At 53.1% G+C, this 20,375-nt stretch overlaps 1 protein-coding gene across 2 annotated transcripts in view; it reads right to left on the bottom strand.

The window, feature by feature from the left end:
* Positions 1–19,162, bottom strand: part of RASA3 (RAS p21 protein activator 3) — a 116,676-nt gene extending 97,514 nt beyond the window's left edge. For both annotated transcript variants that reach the window (XM_036092946.2, XM_078070051.1), the window contains exon 1: positions 18,967–19,162. In XM_036092946.2, coding sequence (XP_035948839.1) covers positions 18,967–19,021 — 55 coding nt within the window. In that variant the 5' untranslated portion in view covers positions 19,022–19,162. The remainder of the gene's footprint in view (positions 1–18,966) is intronic.
* Between the last annotated feature and the right edge of the window lie 1,213 nt (positions 19,163–20,375).

Here is a 20,375-nt window from a genome sequence, read left to right as displayed (position 1 = left end):
TCTATCCAAGGTCAGTAATTAGGGCTCTCCCTGGTTGTAATTTGAGCAAGACCAGTCCTTCTGGGGGCGCGTCAGGTCCCAAGTTGTGGCTGGAGTAACAACATACAGCAACAGTAATTCAAAACAGAACGTGACCAACGTCAAACACCTTCTGTCCCTGCTGCTGTGGGAGGTGCACACTTCACCCTTTAATTCTAAAGAATGGGATGTGGGTGTTAGTGGAAGAAACAAAAGCAAAAATCAAAGAAGCCCCTTCGTGGGGTTGGGTGCATGGCACTACCCCGTCCTCTTCTGTCAAGTCTGGCCGCACGCACCCCACGCACACCTCAGTTTGGGCACCCTGTGCAGTCTGCGTGGGACATGCCGCTGTGTCATCAGACCAATCTGGGGAACAAAACAGACCGTCTATGCGAATGGGTGTTAGCACAGCCCCCAGAGGGGCTCCTGAAAAGCTCCTTCCCTGAGCTGCTGCAGAGGTCCGGGGGAGTCGGAACGTGGTCCTGGCAGGACCTCCACCCGGGAAAGTCAGGGCCTCTCCCCCAGAGCCGGAGCACCTTCCACAGGTGTGGCTGCCCAGGAGACCCTGCTGGATTCTCAGCTCTGCTGTAAAGACCAGGGGCCCTCAACCTCGGCTGCATGGGAACCCCTGCAAACAAGGGTCTCCAGGCCCAGCCCCAGAGTTCCTGTGTTTCCACACAGCAAACCAGTCCCCAGGTGATGCTGCTCGCATGAGGACCCCACTTGCAGAGCCCTGGTGAAAAATCCGAGGACAGTGTGATAGGCATGCCACCTCTTCTCCCACCTCCAGGGGGGCCCAGCAGCCTCCTCCCCCCGGAAAGGCAACAGAGCTGAACCAGCTCAGACACAGACTCAGCAGTCAGTCCCCAGTATTTCAAAAAGGAACCTCAGTGGGAAGGAGACCGTCTCCTAGTGGCGGAGTGGGGAGAGCAATGGGACATGCAAAGGGCCAGGGCAGGGGGGCTGGGAGGACAGGGGGACCATGGGGACAGGGAGGGCACATGAGGACACTAAGATGGAGAGAACCAGGGTCCCCGGGGTGGGGTGGGGGGAGGGGGGACTAGGAGCTGAGAGAAAGTCACTGGGAACCCTTTGCTGACTCAGGGGAGGAGCTTGGGGTGGTCCTGGGACAGCCCGAATGAGCAGGTGAGCAATGCTGGCCCCAAAGGCAGCAGCTTTCCCTGTTCTGCTGTCCCGGGCAGAGCTTGCTCAAGGAGGGGCTCAAGGGTGGCACCTGGGGTGCAGAGGTCCCCCCCCAGCAGGGGTCCAGCCTGGCACACCAGACACCCTAACCCAACAGGTGCGGCCCAGGGCCCCCCAGAGCCCCATGCACCCTCTGGGCAGGTCACGAGGTCACTCAGCATATGGCCCATGGCTGCAGAGTGGTGACACCTGAATTGAAAGGGGTCCCTGTTAAGCCCACCCGGGGAACCAAGCTGCCTTAGACCGCTGAAGGAAAGTATTAATGAGGAAACCAGACTGGTGAACTTTGTCACCTGCATTTCAAGATTGTGAAACAGTTTCTATTAGAGATTTGCACAATTTACTCCACACACCGTTATCGAGCGTGTGCAATGCAGACATGTGCGGGAGCCCTCACAGTGCGATCAGAAAGCCAAACCGCAAATGATTTCCTCCCGTTACTGTGCTAGCTCTCTATTCTGGATTTCCTGGGGTTTCCTTTATTAGACTCAAGTCCTAACCAGCCTGCGAAGGACGCTGGGTCATCTGGGCCTTGCCCACGTAGGCTGAGGAGAGGGGATAGGGCAGACTATTAACAGCCATCAGCTCATCACACAGGGCCCAGGAGCTACATGGTGCAAAATGGGTCAGGACCCTCATTCTACCTCTGAAAAAATAACACCTTATTTTTGGCTAGTCTTTAAACTGTACAAGCCAGGGGCGCCTGGGTGGCTCAGTCGTTAAGCGTCTGCCTTCAGCTCAGGTCATGATCCCAGGGTTCTGGGATCGAGCCCCGCATCGGGCTCCCTGCTCAGCGGGAAGCCTGCTTCTCCCGCTCCCACTCCCCCTGCTTGTGTTCCCTCTCTCGCTGTGTCTCTCTCTGTCATATAAATAAAATCCTTAAAAAATAAATAAATAAATAAACTGCACAAGCCAAAATGAGTGAAACATTATCATGCATTGAATTTTACTTATAAAAGCAACTTGCTTTTCTTCATTCTTCACTAATCTTTGTTTACTCTTCTCCATTAATAAAATGTGGGCAGGTTTTTAGTATAAACTTAAGAGTACGTAAACACTCCCTCCAAAACTTGTTTGGTGTTGACCCCTCAGCAGCCCCATTTCCAAATGCAGGGGGAAGGCAGACTCTATAAATCGCCAATGAAATCATCCAGAACTCCCAGTTAATCCTGGGGCGAGAAGAAGTCAGCTCAAGTGGTGGGCTCCTCCCGCCGGGCCAGTGTCTGTGCAGAAAGCACCCGGGCCAGCATGCAGAGGTCATGCCTCAGGAGGCACAGAGTAAGGCATCACCACCTAAAAACACCTCCAGCCCACGAGGGCCTCCCTTGCTGGTGGGTCCCCTGCAACTGTGTCCGGCGACCCAGCATTTGCACCTTGTCCAACTGCAAGAGAAGTCACCGGGTGTCTCTCCTGGTCAGGGTCAGCATGTGAATGTAAGGACTCAGGGACAAGCACCCGCGTCATGAGAATGACAGTGGGGACTGGAGCCGTTAGACCCCCACCGTGATCATGGGAGGCTGCTCAGCACACAAAAACAACACTTGTTTTTCAAGGGGGGGGGGGCGCCTGCACGCTCTAAGTGCAGGCTCATCACAAGATAACTTCCTACAGTTTCCAAAATAGTTAAACTGATTCATTAATACCACTTCCCACCATCGGGGCCTGTGCCACTGAGATAAAACCATGAAATGATCCAGAAAAAAGCTACAGAATTCAAAACAACATGCCAAAAAACTTGAATTGTCACCATAGCATCTAGGGGGACAGCGTGGTCCGCTGTTTTCACAGCTTCTTCCATAGCACACGCAGCCTTGTCGGAATTTTTTTAACTGCACTAAATGCTTTATAACTAGCCGAGAACTCAGGAACACCTCCTATTTCTTACTTCTATTGCATCCCAAGGGAAAACACAGCCTACAGGCACAACTACCCCTGCAAAACTACTTTTAAATGTGAAATTATGCTTCTTGGTTAATATTTTACTTTTAAGTCACAGGCAGCATGCTTAAGGAAGAAACAGGGACACCCTCCAGGAAGAGAACAGACAGGCTCGGAAGCAGCCTGCAGTGGAGAAGTCCCTGGGCACCCCCAGCCTGATGGGGCGAGCCGGCCCCAAGGGCTGGGGGGACAGGTAATGCAGGTGAGCCCACCCAGCCAGGAGCATGGGGGCCAGACCTCAGGCCTCCCAGTCCGGCCCTTCCCATCCACACAGCCACATCCTCTCAAGGAATCTGGCCAGCAGTCCTGCTCTCGACAGGTCATGAAAATACTGCTGGTTGCCCATCCCAGCCCTGTGATGCCTCAGGCCCTCCTCAGAGTGAGGAAGCGCTGGATGAGATAGGTAAGGCGCAGGCAGGCCCAGCACATCGCCACCATGCCACTCAACCCACTTAAGAACCCTACGAAGCCTACTGTTACTCGTTTCACAGAGAGGTTAAGTGACTTGCCGAAGTTCACACGGCAGGTAAGGTGCAGAGCCAGGAATATCACCGGCTCAGCCCCAGGGTGCTACCCTTCTTGTCCACACCCTAGACCCTCAGGCTGTATCAGTTTGGTCCACACTGCCGGGGGGGGGGGGGGGGGTGTCTTTCCATGAGGCAAGCATGAGATCCGTCTACTCCCTGCCCCCAAATGCGACTGACAGCACTTCAAGGCCACATTCCTGGAGAGAAGCAAAGAGAGCTAGTCAGACACACCCTTGGTGTTCAAGCTGCCCTAACCTCTCCCCACCCAGCGTGGACATTCTCGAGGTGGGTGCCCTGTGCTGTCAGGTGCTGAGCTGTGGGGGCCACCATCCCCCTCCCAGTTGTGACAAACAAAAACATCCCCAAACATGGCCAAATGTCCCCTGGGGTGCAAAACTGCCCTGGTTTAAAACCATGGCGTTAAAGGAAAGTTGTGTATCTGGACGCACTCGCTCCCAGGTGACCAGCACGGGCTGGGACCAGATGTGCATGAGCCTAGGATGGGTCTCACAGAGCTGGGGGTGAAGACGGTGGTGCGCCCCTCCACGGGACCAGTCCTGCTCTCTCAAGGAAGGAGCAAGGTTCATGAGTCGCCCGAGACCAGTCTAAGAAAAACTCACAGGGCTCCTCTCTCCTCTGGTTTTCCACTCCGTTCACAGGATCGAGGACTTGAGTAGTGCTAAGCAAAAACCCAGGAAGCTGGGGGGCTGGGGCCCAGAGAGACAGCGCTGGGGCCTTCCCACTGTGCTGTCACTCATGGCCAAGAGGCCAAGATTCCTGGGGAAACCCCAGGATCAGGAGGACCTCCCAGAAAGGGACGAGCCTTGCTCTACCCACACCTCCCCAGTCGGGAGCCTCGTTTCTGAAGCATTTTGAATGACTGCTTTCTTACTCTCACTCCCTTGCCCTCCCACTAAGGACCCTGCAAACTACAGAGGAGTCTGGACAGGAAGAAGACACACGGGAACAAAATCGTGTTTGTGCACCACCTGCTGCCTGTGGGCCTCAGCTGTTTCATGCCATCCTCCCCCATCCTGCAGGCCCTATTTTAGCTGAAGATTTTTAGCTGAAGGTTTGCAACTCCGAAACGCACACACGTAAATACCAATGCAGAAAACAGCATCCTGTCCGGCCACCCAGTCCCTAGCCCTCCCGGCTCCTGCTGTCTCGGCGAGACAATCCCCCCACCTCAAGGAGCGCAAGAAGCCTCTGTTGTAAGACAGACTGCTGTCACCTGCTGCCAAGGGAGGGGAAGCAAATCTTCTTCAGAGCTGTTAAAGGTGGGGGAAATTGCACTAGAATAGGTAAAACACGGAGTTGATTTTTAATTTATTTTTAAAGATAAAAGTAAGTGCTCTTCTTTACGATGGGGACCACTCTGCATAATTAAACCTGGGTTCTGCAGGTTTGGGAAGTACGGCTGCACACAGAGGCATCTGCTCCTCGGGGGGCAGCAGGAGGAGGTCAGGCCGTCCCAGTCTTCTCAGCACAAAGGAAAACTTGCCTCCCCGAGACCTGAAAATTCCGTTATTATTATTCCCATAAATACGAGACTATGTCTTATTTATCCTTCGGTCCGTAAAAACTTAGAAGGCAAGGCCTCTATTTTCTTTGTGTGCCGCGGAATACCCAGTTTATATGGCTCCACAGCCCTGTATGAAGCATTGTTTTTTAAAGATTTCTTATTTATTTGACAGAGAGAGACATAGCGAGAGAGGGAACACAAGCAGGGGGAGCGGGAGAGGGAGAAGCAGGCTTCCCACTGAGCAGGGAGCCCGATGCGGGGCTCGATCCCAGGACCCTGGGACCATGACCTGAGCCGGAGGCAGACGCTTAACGACTGAGCCACCCAGGCGCCCCTGTATGAAGCATTTGATGGTGGCATCCAACTAGCGGGAACAATCAGAAACATCAGGCCCCCCGTGGGCTGACTTCGGTCAATGGTCAACCGTGTGACGCAGAATCACCGCCTAAGCAACCCGCGAGCACTTGACAGCAGGAGAAAATCTTCTGAAAACTAACTTTTCCCCAACTAGCATTTGGGATTCACACATCAAGTGTGCTGCCGTTGCCCTGCGGTGACCCAGAAAGGCGTACGTCTTACTCTGCTTGTGGACGCCACCCCTCCTGGCCTACCCCATCCCAACACGAGGACTCAGCACGTACTCCCACGCCCCGCAATGCCTCCCAGATTCGATGCACAGCAGATTTTCCAAAGAATTCTGAAATATTTTATTTGAAAACAACGCCATCACCACTTTGAGGCCATGGCAAGAGGGAATTCTGAACGAGCTTCTGGAGTGTGAGGCAAGAGCTGCTGAAACCTGTGTGCTCAAGCTGGCTTGTCAGCTGACCCTCTCTACTGAAAATCAACACATACATCCTACTTTTTAAAGTCGACATTCTTATGTTCACAAAACCAGCGATTCTCGTACAGTTGTCCACAGGAAGGCTGGAGCAGGCTGGGGGCAGGGGCGTGTTCCAAAAGAAGGAGAGACACCGAATTAAACTGTTACTAATCATAGTGAATAACGACGGGGTGAACGAGAAGAGTCTAACTCCCGGGACCAGACACTCAGCCTGCCCCTCCTGCTCCCTCCTGACCACCCCCTCTGCTCCCTTGACTCAAGAAGACAGGAAAGGGGTTCCCTGAAGAGAGCACTGCAAAACACTTTATGAAACAATAACAAAAAGAAAATCAAGATACTGAGAAAAAACATAATGACAAGTGGTTTTTTCTTTCCATGTGACCCTTTATTTCCAGTCAGGACATGCATAAACACATTCTTGGGTCCAAATGCTGAGAAACTCTTTCTCCAAATACTTGTCGCAAGCTGTGCAGAGCAGGAAATGATGAAAAGAGAAAGGAATGCCGCAGATTCCAGATGGATGGAGCCAGCTGGGGGCTCAGGAAGCCAAGCAAGGTCTTCTGACCATCACCTCCCAGGATTTCTCAAGGAGTCACCATCTGCAGCAGACCCGGCTTGGAGGGAAATGGGAAATCATCACCCCAGGCAAGGCCTCGCCTCTTCCAGAGAGGTGCATGCACTGGCTGCCACTGGGGGGGGGGGGGGGGGCTCTCCCAAGCAAGCTGCTTAGTTCCAGGGTTTGTCCCCATGAACCTGGAGGGACACAAGAGCCCGTGTATGCGCCTGCCCCAAGTTAACACGCAGAAGGAGCTTCTCACCCAAACCTACAGACTTGCCCAAGGACTGCCTTCCCCGTGGCACCGCCAGATGCTCCCCGGGGCCGCGGCTCACCGAGGCAGATCTAGCACCAATGCTGGTAGAGGGCCCCTGCTCCCGTTTCCCGAAGTGACAACCCTCATCCTCATTCCACTGTACCCTCCGGAGCTGCACAGCCCAGCCCAGAGTCCCCGGAGCTTGTCAAAGACGGGGAACTCCCACCCGAGGGGAGCCAATTGACAAACAGGCCAGAAACAAATAGGGGAAAAAAGCTGCAAGGCCCAGGTTGTGGGCCTGAAAAGTGAAAGGCTTCTGATTCAAATACAAAAAATTAAAAACTCAAATACAACTGCAGAAAAAGCTCTCAAATCATAGAAAGTGGAAAGGCAAGTGTCCAAGTACTGAGACTCCAGGGCAGGCTCTCAGACTACAGGTGCCCCCAAAACACAGCCACAGGCCCCTGGGGATCGGCTAACAGGGGCCACGTGACTCTCTGCATGTCTCTGCAGCCTCCACCACATCAAGCAGAAGAAAAAAGATTGATGTGCTTGAGAAACAGGAACTCCTCTTAAATGCCGCACACTCTACTATGCCACGCATGGCCAGTGCCCCCCATGCCGCGGATCTCAGCTAGTGCGAAAGGGTTGTGAGCCTCCCTATGTCTCCGTCCTACCACCACCCTGGGCACACAGCATCACGCACCTCTACCCGAGACAGGCCCTAGGGCCCGTGTGTGTATGTGTGTGAGCGGTGTGTTCATCTGTTTGTGTATTCTGTGCATGCGTGTATGTGTATGTGGTGTGCCCGTGTGTACACACGTGTGCATCGGTGTATGTATTCTGTGTGTATATTCTGTGTGTACACATGCGTATACAGTGTGCCTGCATGTATACGTGTGTGTATTCTGTGCATGTATGTGTGTATGTGGTGTGCCCGTGTGTACACACATGTGCATCGGTGTATGTATTCTGTGTGTATATTCTGTGTGTACACATGTGTATACAGCATGCCCGCATGTATACGTGTGTGTATTCTATGCGTGTATGTGTGTATGTGGTGTGCCCGTGTGTACACACATGTGCATCGGTGTATGTATTCTGTGTGTATATTCTGTGTGTATACATGCATATACAGTGTGCCCGCATGTGTACATGTGTGTATTCTGTGCATGTGTGTATATAGTGTGCCCACGTGTATATACGTGTGCAACTGTGTGTGTACAGTGTGCCTGTGTGTATGCGTGTATGCATACGTGTGTGTGGTGTGTGCCCATGTGTGTGTCTGTGTGTGCATTCTGTGCACATGTGTGTGTGCACGCACAAAACCATGTTCCAACAAGAGGCAGCCTCGTAAGAAAGTACAGACGGATGACTGCCTCCCTCAACTAAACCCTCTGCCTTACAGGATTCAGCTGTGAGGAAAGTTCAAGAACACTTGGCTCCTCTGTAAGCCTGACCAACTCCTGGACATACTGCATGCTGGTGCTAAGTATTTTCCGTGTATACATCATATAGGCAGAGTTCACTGCCCTTGAAACTCACCCCTGTAAAGTAATAAAATATCCAATTATTTGATCCTAAGTAAAAAACTATTCATGAGGGGCACCTGGGTGGCTCAGTTGGTTAAATGCCTGCCTTTGGCTCGGGTCATGATCCTAGGGTCCTGGGATCGGCCCTGCGTCAGGCTCCCTGCTCCATGGGAAGCCTGCTTCTCCCTGTGCCTCTGCCTCTCCCTCTGCTCATGCTCTTTCTCTCTCTCTCTGTCAAATAAATAAATAAAATCTTTAAAAAAAAAAAAAAACCGAACTATTCATGGCAGTCAGCCCCAGGACAGGCTAGCAGGGCCTTCTAAGCAGACAGAGCTTGCCAGCCTCAGCCCTGAGTGGCCTGGAATTCCCCAGCCAGGCCCTCAACCCAAAGGCCATGGGAAAACCAGCAGGTCACAGCATGCACCCCAGACCTCAAAACAAGTAGTGGGCTTGGCCAGGTCCCCTCGGGTCTTCACACTGATGGGTTTTCCAGAACCAACTCGTATTCCTGGATCTCAGTTTGACCCCAGCCTTGGAAAGTCCCAGTTTAGCTGGGCCAAAATAAGCAGGTACCCAGAGGCTTAGGGGCCTGGGGCTGACATACCCTCTGAAGCGTCCGAGTTTAACTGCCCCACTCGACCCATCTTCCACCTGCCGCAAGGCCACGCCTTCACTGCCTGCCTTGCCCAGAGAGCTTTCCCTGCATAAGGTAAGGTAGGCACCTGGGGGGGGCGGGGAGAGTGGGGCCACCCGACCAGGAGGAGGGGATGATCGGACAGAAGCCCGAGGGCGGGAGTCAGGTGGGGCAGCCCTCCTTCTGAAGCAGGTCTCAGGTGCTCCAGACAGCTCAAGACCTTACTCAGCTGGGAAGTGGGTCAGCAGGCTCTGAGCCCCTGGATATCCACACATTCATCCGAAGGAGTCACTCTGCTAAGTCCCATAAATGCTCATTTAAGGGTTCACTAAGGAGGAGAAAGGCATGGGTGGGAAGGCAGCTATCTCTTGTCCGAGGAAGTAATTTGATAACACACCCAAGAAGGCAGTTCCTCCCTAACCACAAAAGTGCTGGGTTTTGGACATTGCAAGTCCATCACAAGCCAACTTGGGCAACCACAGGCTCTCTTGCTAGTGTGATTTTAGAAAAGTCACCAGCTTCTCTGAGCCTCAGAGGTGGGGGCCAGTTAAAATATCTGTCCTGTGCATTGCACAGAATCGTCAGAAGACCGGACAGGAAGGCGCACTGCTTTGCTCGGCGTGCGTATGGCTCCCTAAGCAGTGACTGATCTGGTGGAGTGAAATGGACAAAATCAAACAAACCTTCTGTTCTTGTACCTCCCAGAAGTGGATTCAGGACCAAAAACAGAAACCACAAGAGCTAAAAAAAGGAAAACGAATCTTTTTCCTTAAAAGAAAGGAAACACACAACAAAGCCGCAGAGATCTAGAGGCACACGTAACAGTCCTCAAGCACTACATGGGCTCTTAGAACGTACAAGAAAGGAGGAACCAGCCCTGATCCGGTGCACGAGACAACTGGCTCACACGAAGATCACACCTAACTGGACCCACTTAGTAACTTAGAAAACTGTGGAGTCCAAAAACAAAGCTCCAGAAAGAAATACACAGATAATTAGCACTCTCAACTCTGTTACATGTCCTGAAGAATCCAGAAGCCAGAGCTCCATCCCAGGAGCCTGCCAGCCCTAGAGAACGAGAAAGGAGGAAGATGGTTCTCAGGAAAAGCCTGGTGACTGGGTCCTGCTTCTGGTGCGGAAGGAGCCACTGAAGGCACCTGCAGGTGCTGAGCAGAACGTGCTGTGGAGGATGCGCAGGGGGCTGGCCAGCCTGAGAGGAGAGCACCGCCGGCCACGGGTTTCCAGGCTGAGTCACCCCTGAGTCTAAGAAAGATCTGGCCACTTTGTTTACCTTTGGGTTTTATCCCACTGGCAACTGGGGGCCACGACAGAATAATGCTTCACATTTTGGAAATCATTCAGATAACAGGAACAGAAACAATGTAAAGAGGAAAAAACAGGCATGAGAGTCATTCCTCGACAGACTTAGGAGTGAAGGGTACTGTTCTGTTTCTAGAAAAAGTTCTGTTTTACTGTGTAACTTGAGCACAGCCTTCAGCCTCCTTCCAGACCTCAGAGGAGTGTGCTGCCCCTCACAATGTGGTTCAGATGAGAGATGCACCACATGTGGCTCAGATGAGAGATGTACCACGTGTGGCTCAGATGAGAGATGTACCACGTGTGGTTCAGATGTGTGAGATGCACCACGTGTGGCTCAGATGTGTAAGATGCACCACGTGTGGCTCAGATGAGAGATGTACCACGTGTGGTTCAGACGAGAGATGTACCACGTGTGGCTCAGATGTGTAAGATGCACCACGTGTGGCTCAGATGTGTAAGATGCACCACGTGTGGCTCAGATGTGTAAGATGCACCACGTGTGGCTCAGATGAGAGATGCACCACGTGTGGCTCAGATGAGAGATGTACCACGTGTGGCTCAGATGAGAGATGCACCACGTGTGGTTCAGATGTGTGAGATGTACCACGTGTGGCTCAGATGTGTGAGATGCACCACGTGTGGCTCAGATGAGAGATGCACCACGTGTGGCTCAGATGAGAGATGTACCACGTGTGGCTCAGATGTGTAAGATGCACCACGTGTGGCTCAGATGAGAGATGCAACACGTGTGGCTCAGATGTGTAAGATGCACCACGTGTGGCTCAGATGAGAGATGCACCACGTGTGGCTCAGATGAGAGATGCACCACGTGTGGTTCAGATATGTAAGATGCACCACGTGTAGCTCAGATGAGAGATGCACCACGTGTGGCTCAGATGTGTAAGATGCACCACGTGTGGCTCAGATAAGAGATGCACCACGTGTGGCTCAGATGTGTAAGATGCACCACGTGTGGCTCAGATGAGAGATGCACCACGTGTGGCTCAGATGTGTAAGATGCACCACGTGTGGCTCAGATGAGAGATGTACCATGTGTGGTTCAGATATGTGAGATGCACCACGTGTAGCTCAGATGAGAGATGCAGAATTTACTAGCTGTATCAGGATGCGGCTGTCCCCAGAGAGGGGTTTAAGCTTACTGGAAAACTGAAACCAGGGGCACCTTGGTGTCTCAGTCAGTTAAGCATCTGACTCTTGTTTTAGGTTTAGGTCATGATCTCAGGGTCGTGAGATCAAGTCCCAGGTTGGGCTCCTCACTGGGCACAGAGCCTGCTTCTCTCCCTCCCCCTCGCTCTGCCCCTCCCTGCCCACAAGCACTGGTGCGTGCATTCACCCACTCTCTCTCTCTAAAAAAAAAAAAAAACTGAAACCAGCAATGCTAAATTTCAGAATGGACAGAGCTACAGCCCCAGGGAGTCCAGCCCTGTGTGCAGAAACACGCCTCACTCTTTCAGACACTTGTCAAACAAGGAATCACTATCTTTGATCCCACTGTCAGCTTGATGATCCACAGCCTCCAGCAAAGACAAAATACACACTCAAACCAAAAGCTTCCCAGACGCTGAGGCCCAGGTGGCCCCTGAGTTTGACCTAACAAACCTCGTGTGAGAACCACTTCCGGCGCCCCAGCCTGCTCTGTGGCCAAGAATCAGGGACTCACCTCCTTATTTCTAAGGATGACCATGGGACCTGCACTTATACCGAAGATTGAATGTGTTAAGTGTTAATTCTGAACGCTGCCTCACACTTAGAGAAAAGAACTGGGCCATCTGTTGTGGATGATGTGACTTTAAATTTCCTTTCATCCGTGTCAGTTCTCCGCACGTGGCAGCTGACTCGAGGACCACTCACAAGCCAGTCCCTTCACTGTGCTCCCACAGCGCTCCCTTTGCCCCAGCATCTGGTTCGCTGTTTCTGGACTCCAACGGCAGCCACACTCCCAACTCTCCCACACCTGTCAGCAATCTAGGTAAATTATTTTGCCTTTCTGGGCCTTTCCTCTCCAGAAAGTTATTCTTTCCATTTTTAAAGTTGTGATTTTTAAACTCTTCACATGCCTATCTATATACATAATTCCCCATGCATGCCTAACAGTAATATCCTTGATTTTCTGAAACAGATCTTTTCCTTCTCACTGGCTTTCCTCTTCCACACTCCCCACCCCAGCGAGTCCAGCTGATAGGCTTGTGTGCGCCTTTATGTCCACATCTGCACGTGTGTATCTGTGTTTTACTATTCTTGAAGGGGTGAACTTAGGTAGATTTTTCTGCGTTTTGTTTTTCTTTCTAGTCATACCCCTTGGAACTTCCTGCATATCACACAGCCTGGCCGGGCTCTAACTCATTCCTCTGAAAGCTGCATAATATTCCACACTGTGGAAGCCCCACTGTATAATCACCCTTTCAATTGGCATTTACTTGGTGTCTACTTTTTGCTAGTGTTCATTTAACAGCAGACTGCGGCAGATCATTCCTATACATCACTACCTGCTGGTTAAAGCCACCGTAGGCGGTCATGGTATGAGCCCTTCCTGCACCATGCAGATACAGACCCCCACTCCAAGATCAGGATGCAGAAGACCAACCAGTGAGGACTCCCTGCTCAAGCATCGTGATCTCCCCTCTGCTCTCAAGCCTCAGAACTTCTAGGGGCAACCACCACTGCAAGACAGGACATCAAGTCCCCACAAGGGTCACCCGGAGGCATGAGGACCATCCACACACAGCGCTGACCACGCCAGCCGCGCCAGCCACCATGCTGTCCTCCCAGCGGCATCCATTCAGATCTACATCACACGCTGGCTCCCCACTTCTCAAAAACTCATGGCAGGTTCAGGGCCACTTTCTCCCAACACCTTTCCTGACCTTACCTACGTGCAAACACACACGTGAAGTCCAGCCCTCTCTTAACTGATGCATCTAGCTATAGCAGGAACTCCACTTTGTCCCCCAACTAACAGAACGGCTTCAAACCGTCCGGGCAGTAATACCTCCTGCCTAGAAAAATGGAGTGGGGCAAGTGCCTTTGTTCACACGGGCTCATTAACTCCACAAAAAAGGACTTATGTTCCGCTTTGACCGACAAAGAAACTGAGGCAGAGAGGGTTCAGAAAATTGTCTGAAGTTGCAGAATTAGTGAGAAACACAGTCTTGGATCTGGGATCCCAGGTACTGTCAGTCACGCCCCTCTCCTCGGCCAGCTCCCGGGGGCTCTTATCCCTCCCTCGGCCAGGGGGGCTCTGCCTGTGCCCCCAACAGCCTGAACCCACCTCCAGGCTCACTAGGAAGTGGGAGGTGCACTCGAAGCCTCACCTTCAAGGGCAACTTGCAAACCTCAATTTTCGGGTGTTCGCAGCTACCGCTTCTGCTTGTTTCCAGCAAATACATCCATCTCCTTTCTAAACATGTACACAACTATGACGAAAACATGACATGCCGATGCTCTGATTCCCCGATGCCTTCAGGAAGGTGTGAGTGTTTATACGCTCAGATGCCTCATTACTTTCAGGGAAGCAAATCTAAACGTCCTACCAAATGCTATATTCCAACCAAGTGAGTCCACCCATAGGAACTCATGCTCTGCTCACCTGCCCGATGCCTTTTCACAAAACGTATGCGTTGCCAGTGACCCTGCTTAACAAATCATCTCTGGATTTCTGTATTCTGTTCAAGACTCCATTTCTGCAATTCCTCGCCTCTCCAACTTCCACCCTGGCAGCCCCCAGTCAATGACTACAAGTCTCTGGACAACAAGGCCAGTGCCCCTGGCTGTCCACCAAGAGAGAGTGGTCCTGTTCCCTCCTGGCCGTAGAACTCACCACTTCTATCTTTCCCAGCCCTTCACTGTACCCCCACCATTCAAATCCACGATCACACAGAAAGACAGACCACGATAAGTGGAGAGAACAAGAACATCAGCATCAGTTTAAACCCCAGCTCTGCTCTTACAGGCTAGGTGACTTTGGGCAAGTAAATTAAGTTATAGGGGTCTCCCTTCCTCAACTTCAATGTCATGGACTTGTGAGAACACAGATTAAAATGAGATAATACACACAAACTAGGTCCCGAAAGTCTGCAACTCTCTCCACGCCACACATGCACAGCAAACCCACCCCTTCCCAAGTAAAACCTGGGGCCACAAACTAAAATCACCCTTGGCCCCTGAGCCCGGCTGCTCCCCAGCCATAGCCCAGATCTGCACACTAGTCTTTAGGGGTTAAAAATAGCACAGGCAGCTGGCTGAGCTCGGTTAATAGAATATCCAGGTTAATTTTAGCATCAGAGAGCTCAAGAGAATATAAAATCCCTGATGCCAAGAATCATGTGTGGCCTCCCCTTCTTTCGCTGTCAAACACAACGTCACTGATATCACTCCCTTATATTCACAAAATGTTTTCTCTAATTGGGAAAACCACGTCCTCTTAGCCCTGTGAAGACACTACACCAACAATAATCTTATCGCAATAATCTCACCATCTGACCCTTCTAGGACCCTGCGATGAGCACACTACTGCCTTCCATGTAGGGAATTTGGTTAAAGATCCCACTTTGAACAGAGCTGACCCAGAACCCCAAGCTTTCAGCCCCTGTGCTCTGGGCCTTCTTCACTACACCCCTCCAAAGCAGCCATCTGGCCAAGGGAGGTGCAGGCCAGAGACCGTGAGCCACCATCTCCTGCTCTCACCTCACTCCATTCCCTGCCTGGGGGACCTCCTGCTTCTGGTGGGACTGTGTTTGTGACTGGTTGGAGGGAGGGCACGAGGCTGGGGCAGGCCTGCCTAGGCCCACAGCACCAACACCCTGCAGGGCCCTGTTTTGCTGAATGGGAGGGGCTGTCAGTTCTGATGTGCCATTGACCTTCTTGGGGGACAAGTTGTAATCTTACAGAGAAGGAACATGAGAGTGTGCTCTGAGCCCAGCAGAACACAAGAGGATCCAAGGAGAAGGAAGGGAGGAAACAGGGAAGAGAGGAAAGCCTGGGGCAAGGAACCAGGCAGAGCGTGGCCTCACACGGGACATACAGGCCAAAACACCAAGGAGATCCAAACTGGGCCCTCAAGCCTGACGATGAAAACCATTAACAGAGCAAAAGGGCTTTTCTCACTCTGGACTGCAAGGCTAGGATTTTATTTATTTATTTATTTTAGCTTGACAGAAAAACTTTTGTGTATTGCTCTTAACTGAACACAGTTATCAAGATAAGACGGTACTTTTAAAAACCAGAGGTAACTATCATGGAAAAGGAACACAGCACTGGGAAGTAAAGCTATATACCGCAATGCCTGCGTCCAAAATGTCCAAAATCACACTGCCAGAAGGGCTCTCACTCTGGGTCCTCCTCCCCCACAATCTTCAAGCCGCTTCCCTCCAGCACCAAGGCCCTGACTCATGGAAAGTCAGAAAAGCACACTTCCTCAAAGTTACCACTTCATAGGAAGTGCATCTGGCCTTACACAACAGGAGACGCTGGTACAAAAACACTGACAACTGGTACCGGAGGTAGACAATGTTTAAGATTCTTAAGTGGCAGAAGAACGACCCAAAATAACTGCAAGATTTCAGTGGGGAAAGCAACAGGTTCTTCGAGACAAGGACTCAAAACACTTACAGTAAAAATGCCTCACTCTGATTTGGCTTTTGCAAAAGGTGGAAGGGCCAGAGAAACGGGAAGAGGCAAACAAGGAAGAGATTCTTCCCATTGTCCCCAGCCTTAGCCTGTCAGTGAGACAAGTACCACCACACAATCCAAAACTATTTAAGAACTAAAGGCCAAGGCCCCAACTCCTAAAAGACTCTTCAGCCCCCAAAAATGTTCTGCCTTTTTTCTTAGCAACAGGAGTAGTGATATTGCTTACTGGAATAACTTCAGGGAGAATTTTTCCTTCTCTCCTTTTCTGGTAGTGAGGGGGTGGGTATTAATGCAAGCGGGAACAATACCGTCTTGTAAGCCCCCACCGGATGCAGTAGACAATTCCTGGCCTGCATTTCACAAATGGAAAAACGAGGCTATGGAAGGGGAGGACGCTTGCTCTGGGTCAGCCAGCCGGCCAAGAGCACACGGGCACGCAGCCAGCGAGCCTGGAGACAAGGTTCAGAGATGAATGGATGGCCTGGCCAGTGTGTCCCCGAACAAGGAGAGGCGAGTGTGCATGTGACCATGTGTGTGTATGATTCATGCATGTCTGCCCCTCTTCCAGATCAACTATGGTGTTCCTCGTCATCTTGTGCCTTTAGGACCAGAGCATTCAGGCAAATCAGAGCCAGGACTGGCCACAAGAGACAACTAAGGAAAGAAATCAAGAGCTCAGCACACCACCTTCCATGCTCAGAACTATGCTCATCCCATTCTCTTTTTTTTTTTTTTTAAGATTTTTATTTATTTATTGAGAGAGAGAGAGCATGAGAGAGAGGAGGGTCAGAGAGAGAAGCAGACCCCCTGCCGAGCAGGGAAGCCTGATGCGGGACTCGATCCAGGGACTCCAGGATCATGACCTGAGCCGAAGGCAGTCGCTTAACCAACTGAGCCACCCAGGCGCCCCAATGCTCATCCCATTCTATTAACAGGCTGGCCCTCGAGTTCAATGAGACTCAGCCCCAAAGCGGCCCACCCAGTTCACCTTCAGGGCCTGCAGCCCAGGCCTGAACTCAGAAGCACAGCCTAGACCAAACACGAGGATGTCCTGCCTGTGTTCCGTGTAGGCCCGTGCTCCCTGACCACTCCCAGCTTCAAAGGTGAGACACAGATATGTCCCTCTTGCAGCCCAGCACTGTGCACTGTGGATGAAGACCCTCGGAGAGGAGAGAGAGGCAGGAGCTTCCTGGAGATGGAACAACATCCAGGGGGTTGGAGCTGCTGCTGTCCTCGATGCTACCTCCCTCAAACATGGGCAGGGGCTCCAAAGCTTCCAACAGTACCCACCCCCACATGGGGCTGGAGACGGCAGATGTGTCCGTCACTGCACTGTTCCAAAGCTGAGCTGAGGTGTTTCTCTCCCTTGTTTAAAGTGGAACACAAAACACAGAAAGCCTCACCAAGCAGTGTCTTCAAACCCTCTTCCTTCCACACCAGGCCCCTCCTCGTCGGGATCCAGAACCCACCCACGGACATGCACTGGCAGGCTAGTAGGGCTGCTTTCCTGCATCCCCAGGGGTCTCCTCACTCCCCTGCTTCATATACTGCGCCATTCTGGAAAATCAACCCTCTCTGCTCAACCTACCACTGTTCCAGAACACTCCTGGAGTCCAGGATGAGACTGGCTGTGCCTGGCCTGAACCACAAGGTCCTCAGACCCATTCCTGCCTGCTGTACCTGGAAAGCCTGGCACACTCCTCCACAACCAGACCCCCACCCAAAGGTCCCCCTCCTGCTCCCTTGATTAAGGAAGCATCTGAAACCCTCGGGGGTGATGTCCCTTACACAGCTCAGTGGACCCAGGTGCTGAGTGAGGGCTCTTGGCTGAAGGACCCTAGTAGAGGCAGTTTCCCTGCCCCCACTTCAGCGGCATGCAATGTTGAATCTCTCAGTATGAAAGTGACAGCAGATTTCAAGCAAGTAAACAAGAGAAATCCTCTGCAGGCAGACTCTTCAAGCCTGAAGAGCTGCTACATCCAATCCACAGTGCTTCTCAGCCAAATATCAACAGTGTCTCAGCGATGATCCATAAACCAAAATAAAGCAGACAGGAAACAACACGCTGATTTGGGGTAGCTGGAATTCCTCAGGCAGCATCAAATGTCATCAACAACTGACACTCAATCACTGGGTGCCTGGCTCGGTTCCCAGCGGCCCCTTTTCACATGGGAATAGAAGGGAATGTGGACGCAAGAAGGACCCTGAGGACAGGCAACACTGTGGGTCCTCAGAAGCCCTCTCCACCATAAGCTGTCCTGTCATCCGGCACATTTATGGCATCAATGTGTAACAGTCACTCCAGGCAAGGATCTTTTTAGGAGCGAAAAAAAACTTGCACATCACCCTCCCGAGACAAAACAGCACTGGGAAAAAGCAAATCTCTCCAGATAACCCCAGGAAGTCCAGATATAGCCTTCCAGCCCACTCCAGAATCTGTATTTCATTTCCCTCCCCCAGCTCTTGGACCCAGTGGGAAGGGCAGAATCCTCCCCGGTGACACGGCCTGAATGGCAGGCGCTGGTGGCCCAAAGCTCCTCCAGCCAGTTCTCAATGGAAGGGGGGGCTGGGGGCGGCTCCCCGTCTCCCAGCCCGAGAGAGCCCCGAGCCAGGCGCACTCCACACATCCACACTCGGACCGGTGCACGCGCACACACACCCACGAACACAGGCACACACATCCTCCCAAACGGACGCGCGCACCCGCACCAGCCCGCAGCCAGCCCCGGGCCCACGCCCCTGGGGGAACGGGTGGAAGAAGTTTCTGGGTGAAGCAGCTGAGGGGAGATGCGGAACCTGAGGTCGGCGGATCCGCCCCCGGGAACGCACGCACCCAGGCTCCCACTGGCGCGCGCTCCCGGCGGGGACCGGACCCGCGTCCTGCACCGCACCGCCCCCCACCCCCCGGACCGCGCCCGCCGCAGCCCGCCCCGTCCTCGGGGGAAGGGGACGCACGGCGCTCACCGATCTTGATCTTCACGCTCTGGAAGACCCGGAGCCCCTCTTCCTCCACCGCCATGCTGGGTCGCCCGCCCGGAAGCCCGCGGGCCTCGCCAGAATCCGCGCGCCGAGCCCCGCCGTGCAGCCGGAGCCCGAGCAGCGGCGCAGTCCCAGCGCTCTGCGCCAGACCCCGCGCGCGCCGGGTCCGCGGCGCCACCGCCGCCCGGCTCCGCCCACTGGCCTGTCCAGCTCTCCATTGGTCGCGGCCGCAGAGAGGCGGGGCATGACGGTTCCGCCCCCAGAGCGACCCCAACTGCCCATTGGCTGAGGTCTAGGAGGCGGGAGCGAGACGGCTCCGCCCGCAAAACAGCTCCAGCTCCATATTGGCCAAGACTCGGAGAGGAGCGGAGTCGGTCTCAGGGGAGGGCTCGGAAGGGACCCGGCGGTGGGGGGGGCGCGGAATGGGGAGGAACAGTGCGGGGAGGCGAGAGGAGGGGGGGAACCGGGAGAGGGGGGGAACCTGCTGGGGGGGGCGAGGGATAGGGGAAACCTGGAGGGGGTGTGGGGGGACCTGGGTGGAGGGGGCGAGGGATGGAGGGAACCTGGCAAGTGGATGGGAGGAACCGGCGGGGGGGGGGGGGTCGAGGGATTGGGGAAGCCGGTAGGGGTATGGGGGAACAGAGTGCGGGGAACCGGTAGAGGGGACAGGAGGAGGGGGACTGGGCGGGGAGGCAGGAGGAGGTGAGGAGCGAGGAGGTCGAGAGGAGGTGGAGGCTGGGAACCAGAAGGAGGAATGGGGGAAATGGGGGGGCGGGGGGGAGCGAGGATTGGGGGAACCCAGTGGGGGCGTGGGTTAGGGGACCCAGTGGGACTAGGGGTCCAGGATAGAAGGAAGCCAGCTGGGAGGGATGGGGGGAGCCAGGCAGGGCAATAGAGTGGGACAGGGCAGGGGCACTGGGGAAGAAGGGCAACACTGAGGCTTGGGAGAGGGTCATCTAGATTAATGTACTCAAAATCTTGAATCCCAGATTTCCCTAAATCTTCTGGACCTGAAGAGGTGTCCCACTTCTCCCTGTTAAAGACAAATGCTCTCTCTGTGTTTGATGATGATCGCAGACACCTCTGCAAGACAATAGTGGTCAGCCTCTAGCTCCACTCCTCCACCGTATCTGCTGGAGAAGTGCCAGCTCGGACAAAGGAGGAAGGTCCTATCTGCAAGGAGCCTCACAACCAAGGGAACATGTGCCCAAAGGGCTGGGAGAATAAACGCAGAACCGGATCCAGAGAATGTTGGATTTGGGCAGGAAGAACAAAAAGGTAGATCAGTTTAGAGTTTACTGATACGGGATCATTCAATCATGATACAGGATTTGGCACGTTGGCAAGAACCCCATGCCACTAGCATGGCCTTTGGAAGCTCATAAAAAGTGATA

This window comes from Halichoerus grypus, chromosome 4, assembly GCF_964656455.1.
Source record: "Halichoerus grypus chromosome 4, mHalGry1.hap1.1, whole genome shotgun sequence".
In the NCBI taxonomy this organism is placed as follows: domain Eukaryota; kingdom Metazoa; phylum Chordata; class Mammalia; order Carnivora; family Phocidae; genus Halichoerus; species Halichoerus grypus.
The sequence above is the reverse complement of the archived record's forward strand: the minus strand, read 5'-3'. Positions and strand labels throughout refer to the sequence as shown.